Source organism: Corvus cornix, chromosome 13 (assembly GCF_000738735.6).
Source record: "Corvus cornix cornix isolate S_Up_H32 chromosome 13, ASM73873v5, whole genome shotgun sequence".
NCBI classification, from domain to species: Eukaryota; Metazoa; Chordata; class Aves; order Passeriformes; family Corvidae; genus Corvus; species Corvus cornix.
This window is the reverse complement of record NC_046343.1, coordinates 15,955,775-15,981,783: the sequence shown is the minus strand read 5'-3', so window position 1 is coordinate 15,981,783 and position 26,009 is coordinate 15,955,775. Positions and strand designations below refer to the sequence as shown.

Sequence of the window (26,009 nt, the reverse complement as noted above, 5' to 3'; positions counted from 1 at the left end):
GTGTGACTCTTCTCATCCCCTGGCACCTAAACTGGGGTTCTTCTCTGTCACCAGCTAGAAGCATAGAGCTTTTCACATTTCTTGTCACATGAGATGCTGTAATTGCCACATTTCATACAATCATGGAATATCCTGAGCTGGAAAAGACCCACAAGGACCATTCAGTCCAGCCCCTGTCCCTGCACACACACCCCAACAATCCCACCCTCTGCATCCCTGGGAGCCGTGTCCAAGCGCTCCTGGAGCTCTGGCAGCCTCGGGGCCGTGCCCATTCCCTGGGGAGCCTGGGCAGTGCCCAGCACCCTCTGGGGGAAGAACCTTCCCCTGATATCCAACCTAACCCTGCCCTGGCACAGCTCCAGCCGCTCCCTGGATCCTGTCACTTGCTGGTTTTCCTCCCTGCCTGAACGTTCCCTGCCCATTTTGTACCCACCTGCTGGGGACAGGACACGTTCCACCCGTGAAAATGCCGGGTGGTGACACAACGAGGGGTTGGGGAACGGTGTGGGGCTGCCCTTATCTCTCCTCTTCCCTTTTTCCCATCCCTTTCCTTCCCTCTTCCCCTTGCTGCGCTTTGTCCTGTGTTGCCCTCTCCTTCCTTTTCCTCCTTTCCCTCTTTCCCCCCTTTTCCTTTCTCTTTTCCCTGTCCCCGGTCGCAGTCGGCGTTCCCGTCCCGCTGAAGGTGTGGGGTGCCAGCCGCGGGGCCCCGTTCCCCGGGCAGCATTCCCGCCTGGAGCGCTCCAGCCCCGCCTGCCGGCCCGCGGGGTCCTCCCCGCCGCCCGGGGGCGCTGCCGCCGCGGCCGCGCCGCTCCAGCCGCCTTCCGGTTCCCGCGGCGCCAGTGCCGGTTCCGGCCCCGAGGATGGAGGCGCGCGTGGCGCAGTCCGCGGCGAGGCTGGCGCGGCAGGTGCGGGGCCGGGCGGGACGGGGCGGGACGGGGCAGCCGGGCACGGTATGGCACGGTATGGCACGGCACCGCACGGACGCGGGACAGCCGCGGCGCTCCGCGGGGCGCAGGTGGCGGGCGAGCCCCGGGAGCACCTCCCCGGTACTGAAGCTCTCGCAGTGCCCGGAGCCGCGGGCGGGTCGCTGGGCCCCGCGAGAGCGGAGGGTCTGTCTGGGAGGGGAAGGCAGAGAGCCGGCAGGGCTGAAGCGCTTCGTGGGCTGCTCGCGTCTCTCCCGGGACTGAGGGCAGAGCTGCAGCGCTGCCTCGTGTCACGCCCCGGGCATGAGGGCGGATCGTGAGAGCATTCCGCACAAGCTTCCCGGAAAAGTCAGTGGGAAGCGGCCCCACACGGCCTGGTGGTACCGCCCCGTTCCTCGTGCTGTGGCTTCTTCTGGCCGGGCAGGGATCACCCGGCGAGGCCATGGGCGGCAGCAGCGCCGGCTCCGGGGGCCCGAGAGGCCAGGGCAGCCTCCTCTGCGGCTGGCACCCTGGCCTCCTCCAACAGGTTTATTGCAGCCATAAAGCGCTTAGGCTTGGGAGAAGATGGTGACAACCCTCTCCCTTTTTGGTGACGATAGTAATAAAAAATAAAACTGCCGGGTCTGTCCTAGTCAGTGACCAGTATTGACAGTAGAGTGCAGAGGCAGCTTCGGGAAAGCTTTGACTCCTGCAGGTTCACTTCTCATACATTGCCCCAGGAACATTCAGCTGAGAGGGCCTGGACATTTGGCTTTTGGGTTTTTGCCTCCCATACTTGTGTGCTCTCGAGCAACTTTTCAGTGTGCTTTCTGCTCATAACTTAAACGTAGGACAGGCACTGAGATAATAAATCTTGCTGTTGAATCTCTGCAACTCCTTCTTGCCTTTGATTTTCCCTTTCTCCCTTGTTGCTGCTATTAGAGGAAGGACATCTCAGGTATTCTGGCAAGGTGGCTCTTTCTTTGCTGTCACTACTGTTTGGTCTTTAGTCCATGAGCAGATTCCAGGCACTGAAAGCAAAGCAGGAGGGACGGTGTTCAGCTCTGACTTCGGGAGGCTGCAGGAGGCCATGCAGAATTACTGAGCCTCAATCTGCCTGTCAGTCCCAGCCACATGCTCACTGTTTCCAGCTGCAGCATGCCCTGGAGCCTGTGGGGAGCCAGCCTGCAGGAAAATAACCCAGCAAAAGAGCAAGCAGTGTGTGCTCAGCCGGCTCAGCAGGGCTTGGCAGCGTAGGAGCAGAGATAAAACCGAGCAGGAGGCAAGGAGGGGAAGGAAAAGAGGTGTTGTTCTGCTCCCTTTGCCATGCTCTCTCAGGCCATTGTCCCTCCTTGATGATTTTTTCTTTTAAGTGTGATGGAGAAGAGCTCTGTCGTATTAAAGCCCAGAGACAGAAGCCTGTGCAAGTTCCATGTTACCTACCCACTTAAGTAGGGTTCTTGGAAGACAGTCTTACGCGCTAAGGGAAGGTGTAAGGATGATTTTGGTCCTCTTGAAAAAGCTGTAGTTTTTTTGTATTCACAGGTGAGGGGAAGATTACTAGTACTCAGCTGACCAAAGAGCCCTTGGAAATGTCAGCATGGCCTCATGTCACTCCCACAGCTTCTCATGAGGTGGTCATCAGGTATGACCCTTTACTGACAAGTTGTGCTAGACAGTGCAGGTGGAATAAACCAGGGGGTGACACTTCATGACCTGAACAGCAGCTTTTTCCTCCCTTTTCTCAGTCAGAGATGTATTGGCATTGTCTCGCTTCCTCACTTGCATGGTACCATGAGAGAGGAGTTACAAGGCTCATCTGTAGTTTTGTAGAGTAGTTTGTTTTTTAGAAAGAATGTAGAATTTATAATATCCTTTGAATAGAATTCACAGATCTTTGCTAGAGAATTAGCTTTTTCACAGGCTGCTGTGATAAGGGGCATTTATGATGTAAGCATCTAAAGACCTTTTTTCCAGGCAAGCTCAGCAGCATGCCTGAGTGTGGGGGTTATGGGTCATGCCTGAGTTATGGGAGTGGGGGTCACAGAATCATAGCATACCTCAAGTTGGAAGGGACCCATGGATCATCTGGTCCACCTCCCCACTCCTCACAGGACTACCTAAAACTAAACCATATTGTTAAGAGCATATTCCAGATGCTCCTTGAACTCTTGACAGGTTTGGTGCCACAACCACTTCCCAGGAGAGCCTGTTTCAGTGCACCAGCACCCTCCCAGTGAAGAACCTTTCTGAACCAATGTGAACTTGCCCTGACGCAGCTTCATTTCATTTCCCTGTCTCCTGTCACTGGTCACCAGAGAGAGGAGCGTGGTGAGCAATGTTCCCTGAACAGGGGTGCTCCATTGCCAGTTTGGAGCTGAAAGCTGTACTCAGCTGTGTGGCTCTCCCAGCCCAGCTGTTGGGATCTCAACCCCATCAATTTTGGAACCCAGTGTAAGCATTGCTGAGTTCAGGCTTTTCTGCTGGGTCATTTTGAATGAACACTTAATTTCATCTGTATAAGCTGTTGTTGAGCACAAAAAAAGGGAGACTGAAATGACACAAGCGACATTGGAGTCAACAGGCAGCTGGGCCACCATGGTGAAACCTTTTGCTCTCAGTTCACACTTGAGTAGCAACATAAGGACTGCTGCTGGAACTTTCTGAAGAAGAGGAGCACAAAACGGGATAGACAAATGTGACAGTCTGGGGTGACACGTTGGGCTTGGTCACATCTGAAATGAGACCATCCCAAATGCTTCCAGGTGCCAGTGCTGTGAATTTGCTGTTTTGGTGCAGTCGTGGGAAAAAAGTAGATGAAGCTTGCTGAACTGTGGCATTGTTTTAGAGTTCTTTACCTCCTGGCCAAATCCAAGTGATTACAGTGCTAGTTGTCACCCTGCATTTGGGTGGGAAAAGCTGTTTGGGCCAGATGTCTGCCCAGGGGTCCATGATTTCTGGGCACCATGGTTCTGGGTTCTGACCATGCACACGGATAAACCTCTTTCCGTGTCCTCACTTGTAGTGTAGCAGTATGGAAAGAAGCTCCAGTAGGATACTGGTCATCTCACCTCCTGTCAGTCTTCCCTTGGGTGGCCAAAGGTGTTTGTGATTATGTAGGAAAATCCAACTCAAATTGCTCTTCTGTAAAGCTTGCCAGTGGTACTGAAGGATCCCAGTGGTTATAGCTAACGCAGGAGGAATACTTGTGAGCTGCTTGTTGTCTTGGACATACAGGAATTTTAGTTTCAAAAGCAGAACGTGATCTTCCGGTTCTGGAGAATGTTTGCCTTTGATGCAGAACTCTCCTTGGGGGCCTGTCCTGAAGCTGGTGACTTCACTAGAGGGGAGATAATACTGTGTGAACACAGAATATACAGATTATGTGATATTAGGGGTAGAAGATACTTTTGCCCTTATTTTTAAAGCACATTCTAGGCTTGGGGGATTGAGTTACGTATGTCACTGCTCTGATGTTTGTAGCAATAATGGTCACTGAAATTGACAGTGACACAGCTGTGAAAACACAGTGAAATCTCTTGTGCTGGTTTTTAACTTGAAGTACAGAAGACTTTTCAAATGGGTCTATAAATTATGTGAAATGCTACCAGATCAGGCCAGGAAGAAAAGTTGAAAGTAAACAAATCTATTTGCTGTTGCTTATATGGGGGAAGGTTTGTGTATGTTTGTAAATGTGGGGAAGAACTCTGATTTTTGTGATACCTGCCTTGGGTTTTGAAAAGAAAAGCTGAAATGGGACTATTTGAAGTGAGTTGCTAATAAGGTACAGCTGTGATGTTCAATGAATTTAGTTATCTAAACGCCAAACCAGAGGATTTGATACAGGTTTCATTATTTTTCTCTAAGTGCTGTTTCTTCACATTTGAACCACAGGAAGCAGCATAATGTTCTCCTGTAGCAGAGGAGACCTTGAGGCTGTAACAGAAGTGTGCCATAAACTGAAGCACAACTGAAGAATGACCTCAAAAGTACTGATTTTTAGCTTGGCCCACAAATAGGCCAATCTTAAGATTGTTTTGCCTCAGACTAGGTTTTTGAGCATGTGCAGTTAGTTACAGCAGCATTCCTGGGAGCTCTTGTTCAGGTGGACATACAAGACCAAGAGATTCAATGGCCCAGTTTTTTTCCTAATTAAATAGTCTGATTGTTTCAGGAGCAACAGAGTAAATGAGCCCTTTTTCATAAGGTTTGGTGGCCTACAATAATAGCCTGAGCTGCGTCCTGCTGTGGAAGTGCTGGCAGAGGAGAGCCTGGATGAGGGAGCCGAGGGGGTGGTGAGCCAGGGTGGGCAGTGCTCACTGCCTCCCTCCATAGCAGCACCGAGTCCCTCAAACCATCAGTAGCCCCAGGATTCTGTGTCAGAGCCAGCTTTGTGGCTCAGAGCACAAAGCCTGTTATGGGGGAGGACAAGAGATGGACGACAGAAATGAAAGTTCAGCTATTTGGTTTCTTTAGGGCGTGAGGTGAGGAAGATTCCTGCTTCTTACGGCAGCTTCCAACCGTTTTGCTGCTGATGCATTTGTCTGAGTTGGGGCTGTGAAGTCTGGAGGGCCGTGGGGAAGTCTGTTTGGAACATAGAGGCCCTCCTGAAATTCCCAAGTGCTCCTGAATGTGTTGTGTCAGTTTTAAGGGAGAAGTCATACATTTCCTTCCTGGGCAGGGCAGGAAAGGTTGTGTGGCCAGGTGAGTTCACCCTGCAGAAACGCCCCTGTGAAGCAGCACACTGTACTTCTGGTATTCCTGTCTCTAGGTGGGGTTTGAGCTTGCTGGGGTTGTGTGAGTGATTGTGGTTTCCTCCTCTGAAAGAGAAACTGTGGCCTGTGAGATAGTGAAACAGGCTTTAAGAAATTTTGAGTCAAATCATTTGAGATCTTCATTAGATTAAAAAAGCTGGAGAAAGTGCTTATTTGGGGAATATCTTTTAATAGCATGACCTGTTGTCTTTCTTGTACTTCTATCTTAGTGACTTTATTTTCTCACTGCCTTTTTAAAAGAATGTTTCAGAATCCCTGTTTTCCACACAAGTAGAAACAACCTTTAAATGTGAATTGTTTGGAATTATTTAACTTACATGTCACTGCTGTTACCTTTACAAGGCAAACTAGCACTGTGCCCAAGATCTTGCAGCTCCTCACTTCCTGTCCCCTCTCCAGGAATTACTGTGTGACAACTCAATTTGCTTTTCAGGAAAACGAGATCAAGTTGTTAACTGCAGAAATTGAGCGTCTGAAGAACTTTGGGTGCTTGGGAGTCTCCCCGAGTTTGGAAGGGTTGCGAGACGAAAACGCAAAACTCAAGTACCGGTTAAACTTCCTTAAGAAGGTAAAGGAATAAAAAATTATTGTTGTACAATGTGGTTTTTGTTCTCATTAGGACAAGCTAAATAAATGGTGTGAGTTTGTACAGCTACTGATGTGTGACAGCATGCTCACTCTGCATTCTGACACCTTTATCGGTGGCACACCAGGTATTTCTTGTTTCCTTAAACAGAAACCTACTTTAGGGAAAATGTTAGTAGGTCAATAAGCCCACATGGTCATGTCTTGGGCAGTCTTGCACCAGCTGGCCCAGCTGAGGTCTGTGCCAGGCTCAGCCACACAGGTGTGAGAAGTAATGCAGCCCTGCAGTCAGAGGAAGGTTTGTGCTGGGAGGTTCAGCAGGAGAATCATGTGATTTTTATGTTATATATGCTGCTCCTGTGCCTGGAGGTGTCAGCCAAATCTGTCAGCTGTGCTTTGCCAGGCAGCCAAGGAGAAAAGTGGGATGTAACAGCTCCTCAGATGTTGTGAATTTAGCCTTCTGGATTTTGGTGGTTTTCTTTTTCAGAGCCTTCAAGAGGAAAGAAGTAAATCAACCAAAAGCATGATTAATATCAACAGCTGTCTCCAGGAGATCTTTGGAGCTGCCATTCAGGCTGCCTACCCAGACTTAGAAAACCCTCCTCTGGTGGTGACACCAAGTCAGCAGCCCAAATTTGGGGACTACCAGTGTAACAGTGCCATGGGCATATCACAGGTAAATGATGTCAACAATCTCAACAAAGAAGCAAAAATGGGGATGTTGTCTGTTGGAAACTAAAGGATAGGCAGCACAGTGAGAGTTGCAATATTGGACTTGTTCTGGGCTTGCTGCAGGTGCCTGGGTTGAGAATTGAGTGAGTATTTAATGGCATTTTAAGGGAAGCATGGGCCTTTACAGAGCTGGCCTTTAAACCTCTATTCAGATGCCTGGTATGAGAGAGTTAATGTGTGCGACACAGAAAAACTGCTCGGTTCGTGGGATCTAAATCAAATCAGGATTTAAGTACTGCATCGATTTACTAATGATGTGCAATTAACTACCAATTAGTGAGTTGTATGTTTGGAACTGTAAACAGCAAAACAATAAATCACAATTCTGGAGAATTTCAAAATGTTGAGAAACACCTGCATATCTCTAACTACTCTTCTCTAGTGCCAGGAAAGTGTAATATCCCCACACTCGTTTGTGTGCACATACCCCCTTCTCACAGGGCAGCTGACAAACGGGCATCTCCAGCTTCCCCTCCTGGTTCACACTTCCCGTTGCTGTGGGTGCTGTGGTTTCCTCCTGCTCACAAACGCACATGGCGGAGCAAAGGGGCCCAGGTGCTGCCCTGTTGGGTTTGGATCCCTGTGTCTTATATCCCAAACTGCCCTCCCTGAGCTCCAGCCAGAAGAAAATGCACATTGTCAGGCTAGAGCATGCTTGGGAAGCACCTTCTCAGAGCCCAGCCAGGTGTGGATTGCTGCTCAGGCACTACCCTTTGTACCCCTCCGGCTCAGTCCTTTGTTTAACATCTCTTGTTAATTCCGTGGATACAAGGATTTCGACCAGAGAGGACCCAGACAGGATCAGAGACACTTCAGCAGTTGCTCAGCCTGCTCAGTGGGCTGAGATTGTGATGAAGTAAAACCAGGAGGTGTGGGAGAAAGAAGGTAGTGGGTTCTAGCTTAGGTGCTGAAATGCCTAAACTTTCAATGCACTGATGCCCTTGGGTGACTAGGTAGACTTTGTAATTATAGATCTTTTATTTGGCAATCTCAACAGAAGCAACTCCTCTTTTTTTCATGTCCTGTTGTCATTTCACCTTTATTAACCCATTAGACTGGCAGTTTTGACAGTGAGCTTGCACTGCCATGCATGGAACTCTGCTGTCCCAGGTTGTCCCGGTCCAATGAGTGTGTCTCGGGCAGCATGGGTACGATACGTGCCAGCCAGCAGGCTCTGGGCTGCAGTGCCAGGCGGAAACAGCCCTCACAGATCCTGTGTCTCCCCTCGGTCTCATTAGCATATTGTGACTGCGCTGCCGCCCTGGGTGACTGCACTGACACGGGATTCAGGGCGCTGCCACTTCTCTGACCGCCGCGTTACCCCAATTAAGTCGCGGTTGGGATTCTCGAGTAGTCCAGGCTTCCCTGTGTCAACGTGATTCACATAACTCGGTGTCTGAACGGTTCTCTTCCAGCCAGGGTGTCGAGTTCCAGGTTGTCAGCAGTGGTGGTGAATAAGGGTTCCTAGGGCTGGGCTTGGCTGTGGAGTTTGTTCCCTGGGCACACAGGCTGTGCACTGGGCTGGAGCTTGGCCGTGCTCACACAGGCAGTGTGTCAGCACGGCGGAGCCAGGGGATGAGAGCAGCAGCTTGGGGACTTTCTTTCAGCCTGTTTTAGGGGCTTGGCTGTGGTGCAGGTCTTCCCAGGGTGTCCCGTGGGCAGAGCTGCAACACGGGTCAGGGTCACTGGGACTGCCATCAGAGTGGGAAGTGCCCTGCCTGGGGCAGCACTGGTACGTGCCAGGCAGCAGCCTCTCACTGCAGCGCGATGAGGTGGAAAGGACCCTCACAAATGCCTATTGTTTTCCTCGGAGCTCATTAGCATATTAATGCCTGGGGTTTCAGCCAGGAGCCTTGCTTGCTCCTTAGAGTAATAGGAGTGTGGTAGCTGTTTCTGGAATGGTTCAGATAACACGTCTGTAATCTGGTGTAACATGCCCATAATCTGGGTCTGCATTTATTTTCCTGTAGTGTACACTTTGAGTAGCATTAAAGGCTACTGAGGTTTGCTTTTCTTGCTGTTTTTAAGCCTTTACCATCTCGTTAAGGATCCTGTGTATGACAGGTTAAACAGAAAGCTGAAACTTTAGTAGAAATACATTTTACAGCAAACTGCAAGTTAGCAACCACCAGCAGTAGTGTAAATTCTGAGTTGACAAAGAGGTACATGATCTTTGTGGCCTCAGTGGGATTGTTTTCAAACACATCACAATAATACCGGAAAATCATGTGCTCAGAAACAAATACTTGTGGGTAATTTTATAGAATGTGAATGTCATGTTTTGCAAGGGGTGGGTTGGGCTAGCTCACAGAATCCTCCTAAAGGACGTTTTTGTAAGGCTTACAAAAAGCTACATGAGAATATGCCTTGGGAATGGACAGGGAAGTTGTGTAGTTGCACTAGGTGATCTTCAAAGGTCTGTTCCACCCCAAACCACTCTGATGCTATCATCATGTGTAAACTTGTGTCCTGTTCTTTGAGTTGCTCACAGTGGGCCATTCATGTCTCTAGGGAAAAGGAGAGCTACTTCAACAGCAGTTTTTCTGATGCTCTTTGAAGAAAATTGGGTAGTGCTGGGATTATCTTTGTTTGCTTGGGTTGTTGGATTTTATTTATTTATTCACTTACTAATCTGTTCACTTATTTATTTATTAAGCTCGAGACTAAGACAGGACTGAAGGCAGTTTGCTTTGCTTGTGTTTAATCATAAATAAACAGACCTGCTCTGAAACCACACTCAGCATCTGCTGGAGGCACAGCTCAGAACTTCAAATGTGAACGTGGTAGAGCTGAGGACATCCATGAGACTGATCAACAGGACTGTGCAGCAGTGAAGGACTGTGTTGATTTTTAAAGGGTTTGTCCCTCTCACTAGCTTAGAAAAATACAAATTTGCCAAACCACTTAAAAGGCTTTGAAAAATAGCCTGGGATATTTTCTTTTGACATAGGGACTGCTCTGAGTGGAAGGAGGTGAACGTGTTGGGTCTAGTCAGGCTTGTGCTGTGGAGAACTGATCTAATCTGAAATTTGCTAGACATGTTTCTCTTTGTGTCTCTGTATTATGAAACTGAAGGACCATGGGGATCTTTCAGTGCCTCAGTACCTGTGCTCTCTGTTTTGCTGTTCAGAATGTTTCAGAGGATTGAATTTTACTTGATCTTGTTGTTTTCCAGATACTGCTCAAAACCAGGGAACAGAAGGTTAGCCCACGAGAAATCGCGGAGAAAATAGCAAAAAATATTCCTGCCAATGAATGCATTGAGAAGGTTGAAATTGCTGGTCCTGGTGAGATAGTTTCATTTTACACACTATATTTTAAAGCAAAAAGGGCAATTTTATAGTGAGAGGGATGCTGAGTTGAGTTCTGCTGTTTTGTGATTTAAAACTGCACTTACAGGGTCAATTAGCTTCTTCTGTCTTGGTGAGCTTTGTAGCACTCAGACTTGTGCAGCAGCAGCAAATCTACTTTTATATTACAATTGGCAGGTATGATCCTGAGCCCTTAAATTAGCAATTTTTCCACTGATCCTTAAGGGACCAGCTTTTCCTCTTTCAATATTGGTGATGGGAATCAAGCCACAGTCATGAAATCACAGCAAAAATCAACAGCCCTTCTCACTGTTGCTTGCATGGTGAGACCGTGTCATCTCACAACTGAGAGGCTGGAGTAGCATGGAGGCTATTAATTGCTGCACCTGTTTTGTCCCTGTGACCCAGGGAAAAGTACAAGGACTTACATTACTTAGGGCTTCAGCATAAACACAAAAATCCCATGGCACAGCCCTTCTAGGGCTAGGGCTTGTTCATTGGCTCTGTGAAGCAGAAGTAAGACAGTGTCATACCATGAGCAGGAATTATCCTGCATGAAACTATATGGTTTAGGATATTAATTTTTTAAGAAAGATAAAGCAGGATTTGATTTTGTATTCTGGAAACCAAATTATTTATTTTCTCATAAAAAATCGTTTCTATAAATCCACTGTTGAGTGACAGTGTACAAAAAGGAATTATGTCAATGGTGTAGCTTGCAGCATCTGACTGCTGCAGTAAAGGCTGTAGTGGTGTGAACAGATTCTTCTAAACTGGGAACAGAAATTGTCTTCTAGTGACAGTTTTGTTGTCCTGTGACTGAAAAATGTTCTGTCAAGCTGACTTCACATGCTCTTGTGCTTGATGCTTGAAAACAGAAATCCAGGGGGGAAAGAAGCAAAAAATGGTTTGAGATGCTTCTGCAGCCCCAGCACTCATTGCTGGTTTTTTCCTGCAAAGGTTTTATCAATGTCCACTTGAGAAAGGATTTTGTGTCGAAGCAGCTGAGCAGTTTATTGATCAGTGGAGTTCAACCACCAGCTATTGGCAAAAGGAAAAAGGTACATCAGTAAGCACCCGGCCATCCTGCTACAGGGGAAATGTTCGGGACTGCAGGTAGCTTTGAAATTCCCCCCTGAAGTGATGTGCTGAGCAGATATCCATGCCAGCAGGTTGTTAGAGCAGATTATGTGGGATGTGGCTTAGGAACTGGGGACCATGGGGCAGGGCACCTGTACTTGGTATGGTCTCTGGCAGGTGAGGGATTTGGTGAGGGCTCCCTGGGGGTGGGTGTTGTGCCCAAGTCAGTCTGGGAGTGATCTCTGACCCTCAGCTGGGCTGCAGCAAATCCCAGGCTGAAGCCTCTGATGTTCCCTGCTGAGGGTCAGCAGAGGTGATCCTCATTCCCCCTGCTCCCCCTAACAAAACCCAGATCAAACACACGAGGTGTGGTAATGGCCTTTTATTCATGTGTTCCTTTGGTGCCATGTCCAAGGTGGTGGTGGATTTTTCCTCCCCCAACATTGCAAAGGAGATGCACGTTGGCCACCTGCGCTCTACCATCATCGGGGAGAGCATGTGCCGGCTCTTCGAGTTCGCAGGTTATGATGTTCTGAGGTGAGACTCGGTGGCTGGGTGTGATGGACTTGTGGGCTGTTTGTGCAGTCCCTGTGTCTCTGTTCTGGTCTATATTGGACTTGGTTTATAAGCACATAGCAAATAACCCTTTAAAGGTAGTAGATAACTAAGCTGAGCAATTGTAGCAGGGTTAGGAATCAAGGTGGGCAGCAGCTTCAGTGCAGTGAAATTGGGGGAGCTTGCCTGGCCTGGGTTTCTGGTATTATATGTGGTTTTTTTAGAATATATATTTTTAAAATATGTATATCTTAAAGCATATGTTTAAGAGATGATTATTATTGCCCTCTTCAATTGCTCCAAGGTTGAACCATTTAGGAGATTGGGGCACCCAGTTTGGAATGCTCATTGCTCACCTCCAGGACAAATTTCCAGATTACTTAACTGTTTCTCCTCCCATTGGGGACCTCCAAGCTTTTTACAAGGTAAGTGTAGCAGATAAGTGTGATGTTTATGTCAGCATCTGAAAAGCAGGTTGAGGAGCTTTACAAATTGCAGCATAGTTTTGGAGAAATGAAAGAATCAAATCACTGTTAGTAGATTATTGCAATAACCAGCCACGGGGTGATGGATTGTGATATCTGGTATTGAACTGTCTGTATGGGGCATGGTCAAAGGGCTGTGTAAGCATGCAGCCTTCCTGTTTTGAGATGAGCATGCTTGGAGAACCTGTTAGGAGTGGTGGTTTGTTTCAGGGGAGAAAGCAGTGCTTGTCCATGTGTTTCCCTGTAGGAATCCAAGCGGAGGTTTGACACAGAGGAGGAATTTAAGAAGCGAGCCTACCAATGTGTGGTGCTGCTGCAGAGCAAAAACCCTGACTTCATTAAAGCCTGGAATCTTATCTGTGACGTGTCACGCAGAGGTGACTTTGCCACATCTGGAATCATGTCTCAGCCGTAGAACAGTGTGGCTTTCCTCGCTTTATGCTGAGCACACTCTTCTGTTTTCTCTTGAAAATCACTGCCATACTGCTAAGAGAAGCTGAAAGCAAAAAGCCAGTACAACCAAAGTACTGGGCTGTCTTAAGTGGAGACTTTCAGCTGAGTCTTTTGTCTCTTGAGTCCTAGTCTGACAGCATGACCAAGAGATGGATAATGCCTTTTGGGCCTTGCTGTACCCACTGGTAAACATTTGCCATTGGTTACCACTGTGTGCCTTTAATGTAAGTATTTTGTTCTGTTTCCCTCAAGAATTCCAGAAAATCTACAACTGTTTGGACATCACAATCATAGAGAGAGGAGAATCCTTCTACCATGAGATGATGAAAGACATTGTGAAAGAATTTGAAGATAAAGGTGAGGCTTTTGGTCTCAGATCAGTTGTTCTGCAGCTGTGAGGATGAGCATGGTAACCTCAATCCTATTCAGCAAGGCTTAGGGCTGATGCTTTTCAAGTTCCATGTTCCCCACCTTTGCTTTTTTTCTCAGCTGCCTTTCCTAAGTGGATCTTTCGTGGCTTTTCCTTATTCCAGAAAGCCTGAATCTTTCTTGCTGACATCAAAAGCAGTTTGTCTGTGATATCTGTAGGCAATAACACAGGGTACTACTAGAATTATTGTATCCTGAGTAAATAGTCAAGGAGCAATATATGACAGACTTCCCAGTCTTAGTGTTGTGACTGTGTGGGAACTTTGTCTGAGAAATCTCTGTGAAGACAGTGGGATTTTTGGATCATGTTGACTTTGAAACCGGCAAGAAGCCAACTGCGGCATAAAAAGTCTCTGGTTTTCTTTGTTCCTGTCCAGATTTGGCAGTTCTTGAGTCTCACCATCTGAAGTGTCTGACTGTCTCACCTCAGAAAGACTCCCTGCAAAGTCCTCATTTTATCTCCATAGAGTTTCTGTTGCCTTTAATGCCATATTTTGTGGTGGGCTTGTGGCTGTACAGGTAGATCTGGATGCCAGTGATGGGAGTTTTTGAATTAGGTCTTTTCTGGTAAGGCCACATTTGTGCAGATCTGCTTCCTTGTGTGTAGTTCCAGAAGCGCTGTACAGAATGGGACTTGGTTGGTTCACAAGGGAGTTCTCATATAGGTTTTTTCATATTTTTGATTATGTGAGTGTATGGCCTGTTCTTCCTGGTAGCAGCAGGGAAGGGAAGTGTTGCTGCTGGCCCAGAAACCTCCTTATTGTGATGCAACACAGAATGTTTTTCATTGCTTTTGTAGGATTTGTCCAGGTTGATGATGGCCGGAAGGTCGTGTTCGTCCCGGGTTTCCCTGTCCCGCTGACTATCATGAAATCTGACGGAGGTTACACGTATGACACATCAGACCTGGCTGCTCTGAAGCACAGGCTGTGTGAAGAGAAGGCTGATATCCTTATCTACGTTGTTGATAGTGGCCAGGTGAGTACGCCACCCTCTGCTGTAACTGTTGGTGCAGGTCATCACAAAGTGTGTGAAATGATGGATGCAGCAGTAGCACAGGTAGGAAACCACAGGGTCTTCAGTGTGATTGGCACATTTACTCCTTATCTGAGCAGTGATGGGAATTAGCCACTTGCTGCTTCTGTAAAGCTGGAAAACTCTTGGAAAGGTTGAACTTTCTGAAGTGGAATTTGTCGTGGAGCTGGAAACATTTTCATTCCTATTGTGAGAGCATCGTTGTGAATAGAATAAACTAGGAAGAAACTGCACCTGGAGGAGTGGGTTGAGAACCAGTTGTTGGTGTTTATTCCTTGCAGTCTGTGCATTTCCAAACAGTGTTTGCAGCTGGACAGATGATTGGCTGGTATGATCCCAAAGTCACCAGAGTGGCCCATGCTGCCTTTGGAGTGGTGCTGGGAGAAGACAAGTAAGTGTCTGGGTGTAGTTTTTCCTCTATATGTGCCTTGGAGAGAAAGTCTGAGTGAATGCAGGACATTTGCTCTCATTTGTTGACAAGTACGTACATGGCACACCAAAAAAAATATCAAAAGAAAGCACTGCATCCTGTGCTGTTACCTGTAACTGATTCATTTTGTTCAATGTCATTGTCGTTGACCCACACAGTCACTGGTGCACATTCTCTCTCAGGCCTGGCTTCTGCTGCCTGACATTTGGGCTGGTGGAAGCTAATGTGGTACTGGGAGATGGCAGTGGTAAAGGCCATGATTTCCATTACTTTCTACCTGCTTCACAGTAGATGAAACAAAAATTGGGAAAAGTCTGGCACTGGTATTGTGTCCTGCTTAATATCTGGAACTGGACAGTTCTGACTGTTGAATCCTTCCTGGCCATTCCTGCTGACCACACTGTGGGTGTTCTCTCAGTTTTGTAGCTGTCTGTGTGATTGCAATTTCTTCAATACAGAGGGCTTTGCCATGTGCTTTTTTCCTAAGCTTACTGGGCACTAGGCAGAGGGTGGGAGTGTTTTGCCTCTTAGGCAGGTGGTCATTTTGGCTGTGTGTTTTCAGGAAGAAGTTCAAAACTCGTTCAGGGGACACGGTGCGTCTCATAGACCTGCTGGAGGAAGGGCTGAAACGAGCCATGGACAAGCTGAAAGACAAGGAACGGGACAAGGTAGTTGTGAGAAATTGCTTGTCTTTGCTGAGAAGTTCCCAGGTGTGTTCACAGACTTACAGTCTCTGCATTGCCTAGTGAGATTTCTGTCTGTCTTGCTTCCTGATGGCCTGCAGAGAACTGGACAGTGTGGGACATGCAGTGTAACAGAAGGACCAAACTCTGTCCAAGCACAGTGTGAGGCAGTGGAATTGGGAAATGCAGTGTAAGGTGAAAGTGAAAAGTCCCTTTTTAAACAGGAACACAAGGAAGCACAGGAAAAAAAAAATCACCTTGAAAATCTCCAAAGTGCTCATAGGAGTCAGGCACAAAGTGCTTTGCCCAGCTGCCACTGTTCAGCAGAGAGGGGTTTGCAAATGTTTGGACTGTCCAAAATGCTCTGTAAGGGTAGGAGGACTGGACATTTGTTGCGTGTACATGCAGTTTGTAAGAAGCAGGAGCACAGCACATCACACCTGGCAAGTTGTGGGGCACAGAGGTCCTGTGGGCTGTCAGAAGAGGGAGTCAGCCCTAACCTGAGCAGGGCTGTGGTGCCAGTGGATTGCAGGAGAAGCGAGGGGTGGGTGTGGGGTTGTCTGGTGCCCTGAAGCAGAGAGGTGTGTGTGAACTGAGCACCAGGTGGGTAAATCCCCTCAGCAGCCTGGGCTGTCCTCCTGAGCCCTGCTGAGAGACCAGGGCTGTGTGTTGTGCTTTGTTCTTCCTCCTGACCGCTGCCTGTCTGGAAATTGCACCAGGTGCTGACGCCAGAAGAGCTGAAAGCTGCCCAGACGTCGGTGGCTTTTGGATGCATTAAATATGCAGATCTGTCCCACAACAGACTGAACGATTACGTGTTCTCCTTTGACAAGATGCTGGATGACCGAGGGAACACCGCTGCCTATTTGCTCTATGCCTTCACACGGATCAGGTGTGTGGGGTGCAGGGAGCTGCTGGACTTGGTGCTGGTGCTCTCTGCATCTGTGTCACAAAGGGACCTGTGGGCAAAGGGGTGACACTCAAATCTGTGCTGTTGGGGTGTTTGGTAAGAGAAGCCAGCTACACTGGTATGCACCACAGACAAGATTTTATTTGTCATTGCACACAATGTGTCCAGTGCCACCTGAAATGGCTCCTCTGTGTGACACACAGCCTGGGAGGGGAACTGTGGGAGTTTCTGGTAATCAGAGGATTTAGGTGGTTAGAAGAGGGTGCCATCTGTGTTCCAGCTGCTGCTCAGCTCAGGTATTGCCACATCCCACAGTTTTTCTGGCACCCTGAGCCCTGGTTTGCTTGGCAGCATCATCTGTCCTTGATGATGCAGGTGCCCAGAGCCCATCCCTCCTTGTTTCTCTGCAGTGCCCTGCTGCATCTCCCTGAGGGCATCCCCAGGGCTGACTGTTCTCTTTGGCCTGGTCAACCAGGACTGGGCAAGGGAGACCAGGCTGGCCCTGGACAGGCTGGGCAGTGGGACCCTCACAAGCAGACTCTGTTTTGGACCATTCCAGGGCTATTGCTCGCCTGGCCAATATCGATGAGCAGATGCTGCGGAAGGCAGCCAGGGAGGAGGTGCTTATCCTTGATCATGAGAAGGAGTGGAAACTGGGCAAGTGCATCCTGAGGTTTCCTGAGATCCTGCAGAAGATCCTGGAGGACTTGCTATTGCACACACTCTGTGACTACCTGTATGAGCTGGCCACCACCTTCACTGAGTTCTACGACAGCTGCTACTGTGTTGAGAAGGACAGGCAGACCGGTGAGTGTTGGCCATGGGGTGCTGTGCCTGTGTCACAGCCTGTGGTGCAGGCACTCTCCGGGGTGTTGGAAGGGCTGTTGTCATTTTACTGTGTCCATGTGAGAGGATTGACAGAGACTGGCAGAGCCCATGTTGTCACTGAGCTGCAAGATTGAGTAGAGTTGGGAGCAGCCAGGCACCTAGAAACAGGAGGGCTGGTCAGTCTGCCTAGCTTGGGGAGAGCAGGAAAGGCTCCATGTGCCAGTCCAGGGCCAGGCTGTGGCTGGAGGGGCCTCCCCTGTGGAAGGTACTGTTTTTCTGAGCAGCTACTCCAGCTCCTCTGTCTGTGTTTTCCAGGCCAGATTGTGAAGGTGAACATGTGGAGGCTGCTGCTGTGCGAAGCCACTGCCACCGTCATGGCCAAAGGATTCGACATCCTGGGGATTAAGCCTGTGCAGAGGATGTAGCAGTTCCCTGTGGAATGACAATAAAGGGACTAAACAACTGGAGTTGTCTCTGTCTGTTGGAGTGGGGTTGTGGTAAGGGAAAATAAAGAATAGAGGGGGAGGAAGGAGTGCAAAGGAGAGAAAAGGAGTGTGGCTTCAGCAGGTGCAGGTGCAGAGGCAGATGAGTGGCTGTGCGCACAGCTCAGAGCAATTCTCGGTGCAGGAGCCAAAGCCCATGAACTCAGAACACCTGAGGGTACCTGCAGGAAACCCTCTAGCTGTGGTAACAGCCACCCACACTCCCAGAGCCAACCATACTCTGATCCATACTCCCTCCATCCACTCTACCTTATGTGCCAGGTATGAGCAGGTCACCCAGCCTTTGATGTCATCTCTGATGGTACGGGGAGGCAGGCAGCAGTTTTACCTGGAGGAGCAGGAAGCCCAGGGGAGGAGCAGATCAGTTAAACGACATTCCCTCTGAGGAAAACACAAGGGAAATGCCTTTCCCCTCAGCAGCAATGTCTGAATCCCTGCGGAGTTGGCAAACCTCTTTGTGCAGTGCATATCAATCTTGGGCAACTACAAGGAGCCACAGCTCCTGCCTTTGCCTTGGGGTTTGTTGGAGGCTCTGCTCTGAGCCTCCTAAAAAATCTTCCAGAGTCCTAAGGCAGCACAGAAATGCAGCTGAGCTACCACTGGAGAGGAGGTGTTGCATTGATGCATGTGCTCACTGACATATGTATGTGTGTATATATGTACATACATTTATCTATCTGTATAGAGATACAAGAGATCTGTATCAGGTTATTCCATGTACGGAGGGCTGGGGAGGGCTCAGCTCTCACAGCTGGTCAGTGTCCAGCACCTCGTGTGGTGGGCACCAGCTGGCACTTCACCAAGCAGACCTGTGCAAACGCACTCCGGTGGCTGAGCACTGCCCACGAACCCACCAGGCCTGGCGCCGGTGCCACAGTGGCAGCAGCGTGACAGCCACGTGTGCTGGGGCATTCACCAGCTGCCCAGGCCGAGTGCTGTGCTCCTGTCCCCCACCTGCACCCACTCCCGTGCCATGGCTGTGCTCTCCCTGCTCCCCAGCCTGAGGCAGTGCCTCGCCAGCCAGGGCCCATCCCGCCCTACCTGGGGCCACGCCGGGCAGGCTGGGGGTGGCAGTGGTGACGAGTCCTGCTTGTGGGGCCACGTACGCTCGGGTTCAGTGGCGGAAGCAGCGTCAGCCGCAGTCCAGTGGTGGCCACAGTGACCAGTCTGGGTCTGGGTCCAGAGCAGCAGACCCGGGTGTTCCTCCAGGCACGGGCATGGCAGAGGTTGCCACACTGAGCTGTGGCCTCCAGCAGAAGGGGGACAGCCCTCTCCAGGCAATCCCTCAGTCTCAGCACCAAATGCCTCTCCTGGCAGGGTGGGGGTCACACCAGCAGGACCCCAGAACCCCTGGGTGAGGGGCAGCCCCACAGCTCAGGGCTGGAGCCAGCAGTGGTCATAGCAGGGTGTGTGGAATGTCCATGTGTGCAAGGGTAGCTCAGAGTCCCCCTGGGGCTATTCCATGGGGCCATGCAGCTGGGAACAGGGTCAGCTCCCATGCTGCCAGGACTGACCAGAGGGTACAGGGCAGGCAGCAATGTCAGGGCATCCCAAGGGGCCTCAGAGCTGGGCAGAGGGGTTCAGGCCACTGCTGGGGAAACAGGGACCCGTAGTTGGGCTGGGGCTGGAGGGGAGCCCTATCCAGGCTGGAGACTGATGCCATGCAGGGATCAGACTCTTGGGAAGCCCAGCTGTCCTGGGGTGGGGGGGTCACTCAGAAGCCAGGCACTGGTGGTGGAATCAGTGCTGAGGGAGTCCTGGGCAGGGTCATGTGTCAGTGCAGGGGAGCCATGGGACAGCAGCTCCTGCCCAGACAAGAACCTGGAGCAGAGCATGAGCTGACTGTTGGAGTGTGGACAGCACCCCTGAGGGAAAGGGGCCAGAGGTCAAGTGGGACAAAAGGGCTGGCAGGGCCGCTGCCCTGTCCCACAGTGCTGGGTCTGGGCCAGAGATGGCAGCCAAGGTCAGCCAAGAGTAAAGATCATCAGACACATCCATGGCGATGAGGTCCGACGTAGAGCCAGGAAGGTGAGTCAGCAAGGGAGGTCGGGATCAGGTCCAGGGACAGCAACCAGGGTCAGCCACAGTCTAAGGATCACTAGGCAAGTCCATAATGACGGGCAAAGGCTGCGGTCAAGCTGGGAAGTCAGTCTGTGGGCCAAGGTCCAGGTTCAGATTACTGGGGTCAATGGCCAGGCACAGGCATGGCTGTTGCTCTGGCCAGGCCCCAGCAGCAAAACTTCAACCCGCCGTCCAGTAGGGATGGCCAGGGCCTCCCTGCCCAGGCACAAGGCAGCCACTGCCCCACAGGTGCTCTCTAAGCTGGCCCCAAGCCCATGGAGCCAAAGCCCATCATCGCTGGGGATGGAGGGGGGAACGGAGGAGTGCTCGCAGTGACACTCATTTTCTCTTTGGTGGCAGCAGCAGGACTGGGACCTCTGCGGGACAATGGCCCAGCTGCTGCTCCAAGCCAGCCACCCACCCCGGGCTGCCCAGAGCTGTTGCTTGGTGACAATGAGGGACGTACCTGGAAGAGCCTGTTGCACTCCATTATCATGTGGGCCAAGCCCTGTGTTGCTGCCAGGTTCTCACTCAGCTCCCTCTGGTCTGGCTTCCCCAAGCTGCACTTCCTCTGACTGGATCTAGGAGAGGGGGAGGTGAAAGGAAGGCTGAGCAAGCAAAGTGCTGGGAACCACACACAAACACACTGCACTGAAGGACCTGTCTGTGCCATGCAGGGCTAACGCTATGTGACTGCAGAAAGTCCGCCGCGAGAATTCCCTCCCAGCACATCCCAAAGGTGTCCAGGGCACTACTGACCAGTAGTAATAGACACCCAAGAAAGGCAAGTCAAGGAATTTATTCCCCAAACACATAATCACACACTTGGCCAAGGACAACAATGACCCCAAACTTATTTGTGTGTAACTTTCAATATCAAGCTCCTTTGATAACTGCAAAGCCCATGTAGAACCTTTAAAATCCTTTGGCCCAAACCACACCCAACACATTTCAAAAACAGTCCCCTCTTTTAATTCATGCTCATGGTATTACATCATTAGTCCTGGCTTCTGAAACTTTTATCTATGTGCATTTCTGCCAAACGGCTTGAAAATTGGGTGGAAGATAATAGTCCTCAGTGCTGCTCCTTAGAGTCAGACCTGTCAGCTTGTACCCTTTGAAGTGGGAACCCTGCACCAAGGCATTAATGCACAGTTACAGCAGAGCTAAAGCTTCAAAGCATCCTGGCTCCCAAACACTGACAACAAAGAGAAAACTCCATTGCTATCTTTGGTCCTAACATTTCAGAGCAGTGTTGATGTAAAGCAACTCCCAGAGTGTAGCTCCCAGGAGCTCAAACAGCACAGCAATCCAGCAGGACCTGCTGCTGCTGCCACTCCATCGCATCCCCAGGTGCCCTCGCAGTGGCCCTGTGGCTCCCTCGCCATGTGCCAGCTCAGCACAGGGATGCCTGAGGCATTTTCTGCTGTTTTACGACATTCAAAAGAAAATCCTTGGTTTTCTTTCCCTTCCCCGTGCTATCCAGAGCCTGAAAGATGCCAACAGCTCATCTGACAGCTGCTTTGGGACTGGTCCTCCCCTGTAGATCCCCAGGTGAGCTGTTCAGCTCGCCACGCTGTCAGGAGCACAATGCTTCCCGCACAGCCAGCTGTGCTCTCCTGCCCTGACCCATCTGTCCACAGCCCAGGAGCATGAGCAGAGCAAACAGCCCTGCCTCAGGAGGCCAGATAAGGCATGAATGCTTTCGGAGATTATTTGTCTACTTTGGCTCAAGGGCACCTTCCTCCCTGCACGTACAAACAGGGGATGTTATGCAACCCAGATACTTTTACTTATTAAGATAAATTTACAGAATCCCCATGGCTCGACTTGGCAGGAATGATCCCCTTATCACCCAGCAGAACCAGTGCCAGTAGCTGCTTCAATCTGCCAGGTATCTGCAGGGCCTGAAGGCTGCACCTGGGCTCAGGTTGCCAGTGCAGGAGCACATTTCCAATGGCCAATGCCACTTTATGCAAGCAGTGGGCCACATGCTGGGCCCCTGGGCAACCAGGGGAGCACAGCAGTGGCGAGGGACACACACAGACTGGTCAGGAGTATGGCAATGGGGCCTTACCACTGCCCTCTGCATTGGGCAGTAGCAGCCGCAGAGAGCTCCTGCTGCACCTGAGCAACCAGATCTAAGGCAGACCCCAAGGCACACACAGTCTGTTTCCCCCTCAAAATCAGATACTGAGCCTAGGCCAGCTACAGAAAGCATTGCTCCAGCAAGGAACACTGTGGACAGCTGCAGTACCAGCATCAAGATGCCAATACCTGGTTGAGGAGGAGCTGTCCCGCCTCAGAGTGTTGAGGTGAAACAAAGAAGGTGCAAGACAGACAGCAATGTTGGTTGGGGTCATCTGGTTTTCCTCAACAAAAGCCACCACATCTCGCAGGAAGAACAGGAGGATTTTCAAAGCTTCTCGGTTTTCCTTTGGGAGAAGGAGAATAGCAGCCTGGACAGCCTGAAACTGCTCATCCTTTGGCACGTCTGGAAACAAGAACAATGACAAAAATCAAGTGTGACTTGCACAAGGAGCATCCATCAGCAGGGTCCCAATCAGGGCACTGAGCTTGTAGGTTCATCCACTTCCTTGTCCCAAGCTCACAGCAGACAAGGAAAGGCTATTATCCCATCAAACATGTCCCATTTCTCCTACTGCCTGTCAAGTGCATGTTCACACCCAGGGATGCTGCTGCCTGACTTGCAATTTATCTTGAACACCATGCTAATGAACTAATCTGAACTGAGTTACAATCCAAATAAGGGCCTGTCTCCCCATAAAATATTACTCTGCAGTGATACTTTGGAGCAGGTAGCTGCTCTACTGTCTTTTCCTTTCAGCTTCAAGCAAGAACAGAACAGATGCTCTCAGGTAACTCAATTCAGAGACCAGTGTTTTGCCAACAGATTTTAATTCACACTAACCCCCAGTGAGACTGTCTGCCCAAACAGCTCCTGCAGGAGACTGAGTCTGGTTCATCCTGCCACACATCCCCACCACAAGGATTTCTCCAATTAACACCACTGCAAAGAGTAGAATATCTCTTCCCTTCAGGTAGAAGCACATATGTAGAAGACACAGAACACACTTCTTGGTGAAAGCAGCACAATTCCTATCTCCAAAAGAGTAATTTAATCTGTGCACTGCCTCCAGTCAATCTGGCAGAAGATGGGTGAGTGGGGTGAGTGGGGTGAGTGGAATTTGGGCATTTGCTGTTTCTTTCCCAAAACAAGAGACAGGAGGTGGACAGTGGCCAGATTACAATAATTGGAGGAAAACTGTTATACATACTTTGGACATGGGAATTGTGGACCTCCTTACAGAGGAGGATTTGTGAATGCAAAAAGAAAACTTGCTTCAAACAAATAAATAATTTTCAGACAAAATTTTAAAGCCCTGACAGGTGATGAAATAAAACCCAACTGGACTTTCATGAACCCACACCATACACAAGACAGCAGCTGCTCGTTGACCTATGTCAGTAAAAGTCACACAGGTTAGGCTGCAAAGCCAGTCCTCTCAGAAAGCTGACACTCTGCCTTTCAAAACCTTTTCTCAAAAGCAGAAGAAACTTGCCTGTCCTAAGAACATTATTAGCCCTACTTCAAGTTCTTTCCCTGACCCATCTACTTTTTGAAAGTGAATTCCTTGAGGGTAAAGCACAGGAGATAGAACCTGTTTAAACTGTAATAAATGTGGTATTTCAGCTTCATGTTTCCTTTTTTGGGTTGAGTCTCAAGGACAGTAACAGTGAAGCACAAGCAGAAAGCAGCTGGTATTTCTTCACTGTTTCACAGCAGCTGTTCTTGGGCACCTTAATAAAGAAATGTCATCAATATAACAGGATTTCTCACTCAACGAGCTTTGCCATGCTGTGAACAAGGGGACCAGGTTATTTCTTTATTTTGCATACGGAAATGACTGTTTAAAAACACAGTTTAAGGGGGCTGCTGCAGCACTTCACTACACTCATCCTTCAAGAAAGAGAACCAGCTGCTTCACAGGATGCAGATGGGAAGCTCTCAAGTCCAGAGCCACAATGAACTCATCTTGTCAGAAACGTCCTGCCTGACTTGTCTCCTCTGACTACAGGGGGACATGGCACTAGGCCTAGTCTGGCCACTGCACAGCTGAATATTAAGATATTCAGATGAGGTTTTGGTACCTACATTGGTAGATGTGGAGGAAGGATTCACAGAGCCTGCTAGTAAATATAGGCTCAGGAAGGTCTCGGAAATACTGCTTCACCATATCTGCCACGTCAAATGCTGACTGCCCTTCGTAACAGACATTGTTTGGGTTGGTTTCATTCATTTCTCTTAAAGACAGAATCCTGGATTTAACACCAGATTTTCGGAACAGGCCAACCTGTGGGTAAAAGAAATTATTAGAGACAAAGAGAGGAGCCATCAAGAATCAAACTTCTGACAAATAAGTGATCCTTTACCTTCCCTATAATAGCAAATATTCTATGGCAGTGGGATTGAACACCAAAATACTTTTGTATCATCAGAAGCCACAAGGACATTTCTCCGAGGCAAACCATGCCTGATGCCCACAGAACTGGCTGTGACATACCAATTTTCATGTTTGTTTGGCTTTTATTTAATTCAAAAGTACTCATTTTGCCTTTTAAAATCACTACCACTGACATATGTCCATTTTCTTTGGCAGGCTGTGTTTACGCATGGCAACTCCAAGTTTCAAATTCGTCAATGTGTGTCCACCAAACACAAACATACATCGAGTGCTGGCTCACACAAACTGACTGTGAGATCCACATGGCTCCTTGTAACACCTGGTACATCTGATGCATCTGATCCTTCCACAGGCTGGCAAAGGGCAGCTGCCATTTTGAGGGAAACTTTGATTTTCTTTTTAATGTGATTGTCAATTGAGTTTCAGACAAAAGTGAGATTTAGGAGTTTCCCATGAGCTCGACCCCACCAAAGCTTCTGGTGACAGCTTTACTCTGTGCTACTGAGACAGTATTTACACTCTTTGGTTTATTTATGTGAACTGAGTGGATACCATAACCTCAAAATGAAAAACACTTGCACTGTCACTTCACAGAACTCACACACTTTTGCATTTTGGCGTGATATTACAGAACTAGACAGTGGCAAAGCACAGGAAAAAAAGTCCTCTCTTTAACTAATATGTCTCATGTCACAAGGTCCTCCATTTCTGCAGCTATGCTGTGGAAATACCATATGCAGCACACACGTCCACTGCCATCTCCACTTAGGGGATAAATAGAGCTGAGATCCAGAAAGAGTTGTTAGAAGCACTGCTGTAATGTTTCCTCTCTGCTTAGTGGTGCATTTCAGCTGAAACAGGATTAATTTTCACATTAGCTCTGGCACTACCAGCAGCCACAGAACAGAGGGAACAATGACATTGTCTGGCAGATTTGCCTCCTTAGGGAGCAGAGACATGACACCTCCCCAGGCAAAGACAGCCTGACTGCCTGCACCAAGAGACCTGACTGCAGAGGGTTTCAGTGAGGGAAGGCACAAAAATACAGTACAGGGCTAAAGGCATTCCTAGAGGGAATCAGCACTGGTATTTCCCTGCAGGCCGCCAGCTCAGACCTACACCTTTCTGCCTATTCAGAGCCTTAGGGGGCAAGAAAGTCCTTCACAAAAGTTAGAAACAGAGTCTGGTTCCCTGGAGCAGATCTGTTCATGGCCCAGAGCTGCCCTGGGCTGTCTTGAGTTCATACCTGGTCAAGAAAGTGGCTTCTCAGATACTCCAGGGCTTGCAGGATGCCATTGGGCAGGGGGTGGCTTGTTCGCTGCACATTCAGAAGTAAAGGAACCCCAAACACGTTTTTGTCCTTGTAGTCTGAGGCTTTTGGTTTTTTAATGAACTTTGGTATGGTCCTGGAAACAAAAACCAGTACATGCAGCTTACTAGCGGGCCAGCACATCCCACCTCCTGCTTTACACTCACCAGAAAGGGTTGAGCTGTACCTTGTCACAACCCCAAATTCTGCCACATACCTGTACACACAGCATCAGGAGGGAGAGAAGATCAGCAAAGGCAATTACAGGGATGACTTCCTCATTTCATTGCTGAAATTAACTTTAATAAAGCATCCTCATGGGAAATACATTCCATCCCTTTATGACACTGGAGGGTTTTTTCATTCTTTCTATATTCAAGTACCAGCTCCCTATCACAAAATGCTGACTGATGTATGTAAGTCCTCCGAGTGTCTGAATTTGTCACTGGTTTAGTT

At 49.1% G+C, this 26,009-nt stretch overlaps 2 protein-coding genes across 8 annotated transcripts in view; one reads left to right on the top strand and one right to left on the bottom strand.

Moving 5' to 3' along the window:
* The first annotated feature begins 835 nt into the window (after positions 1–835).
* Positions 836–17,660, top strand: RARS1 (arginyl-tRNA synthetase 1). 2 transcript variants are annotated; one of them, XM_039559501.1, is made up of 16 exons: positions 850–905; positions 2,448–2,547; positions 6,111–6,245; positions 6,750–6,938; positions 10,170–10,281; positions 11,266–11,366; positions 11,801–11,922; positions 12,245–12,365; positions 12,673–12,802; positions 13,131–13,235; positions 14,107–14,285; positions 14,624–14,733; positions 15,335–15,440; positions 16,175–16,347; positions 16,925–17,172; positions 17,509–17,660. In XM_039559501.1, exons 4-16 carry the CDS (start codon positions 6,786–6,788, stop codon positions 17,616–17,618), a joined length of 1,770 nt encoding a protein of 589 aa, XP_039415435.1. In that variant the 5' UTR covers positions 850–905; positions 2,448–2,547; positions 6,111–6,245; positions 6,750–6,785; the 3' UTR covers positions 17,619–17,660. The 2 variants fall into 2 exon arrangements, with proteins under 2 accessions (XP_039415434.1, XP_039415435.1); XM_039559500.1 differs by lacking the exon at positions 2,448–2,547 and having other exon boundaries at positions 836–905.
* The window catches only part of LOC104693535 (rho GTPase-activating protein 7-like), a 52,996-nt gene continuing 38,738 nt past the window's right edge, over positions 11,752–26,009 (bottom strand). For 3 of the 6 annotated variants that reach the window (XM_010406225.4, XM_010406229.4, XM_039559496.1), the window contains 6 exons: positions 25,491–25,650; positions 23,935–24,133; positions 22,035–22,251; positions 20,224–20,338; positions 17,946–18,024; positions 11,752–15,416 (listed from right to left, as the gene is read on the bottom strand). In XM_010406225.4, the coding sequence (XP_010404527.3) occupies positions 17,986–18,024; positions 20,224–20,338; positions 22,035–22,251; positions 23,935–24,133; positions 25,491–25,650 (730 nt within the window). In that variant the 3' untranslated portion in view covers positions 11,752–15,416; positions 17,946–17,985. Of the gene's footprint in view, positions 15,417–17,080; positions 17,626–17,941; positions 18,025–18,290; positions 19,848–20,223; positions 20,339–22,034; positions 22,252–23,934; positions 24,134–25,490; positions 25,651–26,009 lie in introns of those variants that run through there. The other 3 variants (XM_039559497.1, XR_005603042.1, XM_039559498.1) reach the window with 3 other exon arrangements.

Coding starts and splice junctions, on each gene's coding strand:
- RARS1 (XM_039559500.1), top strand. CDS start 861: ATGGAGGCGCGCGTGGCGCAGTCCGCGGCGAGGCTGGCGCGGCAG. Junction 906..6,110: donor CGGCGAGGCTGGCGCGGCAG/GTGCGGGGCCGG, acceptor TTTGCTTTTCAG/GAAAACGAGATCAAGTTGTT. Junction 14,734..15,334: donor GTGGTGCTGGGAGAAGACAA/GTAAGTGTCTGG, acceptor GTGTGTTTTCAG/GAAGAAGTTCAAAACTCGTT.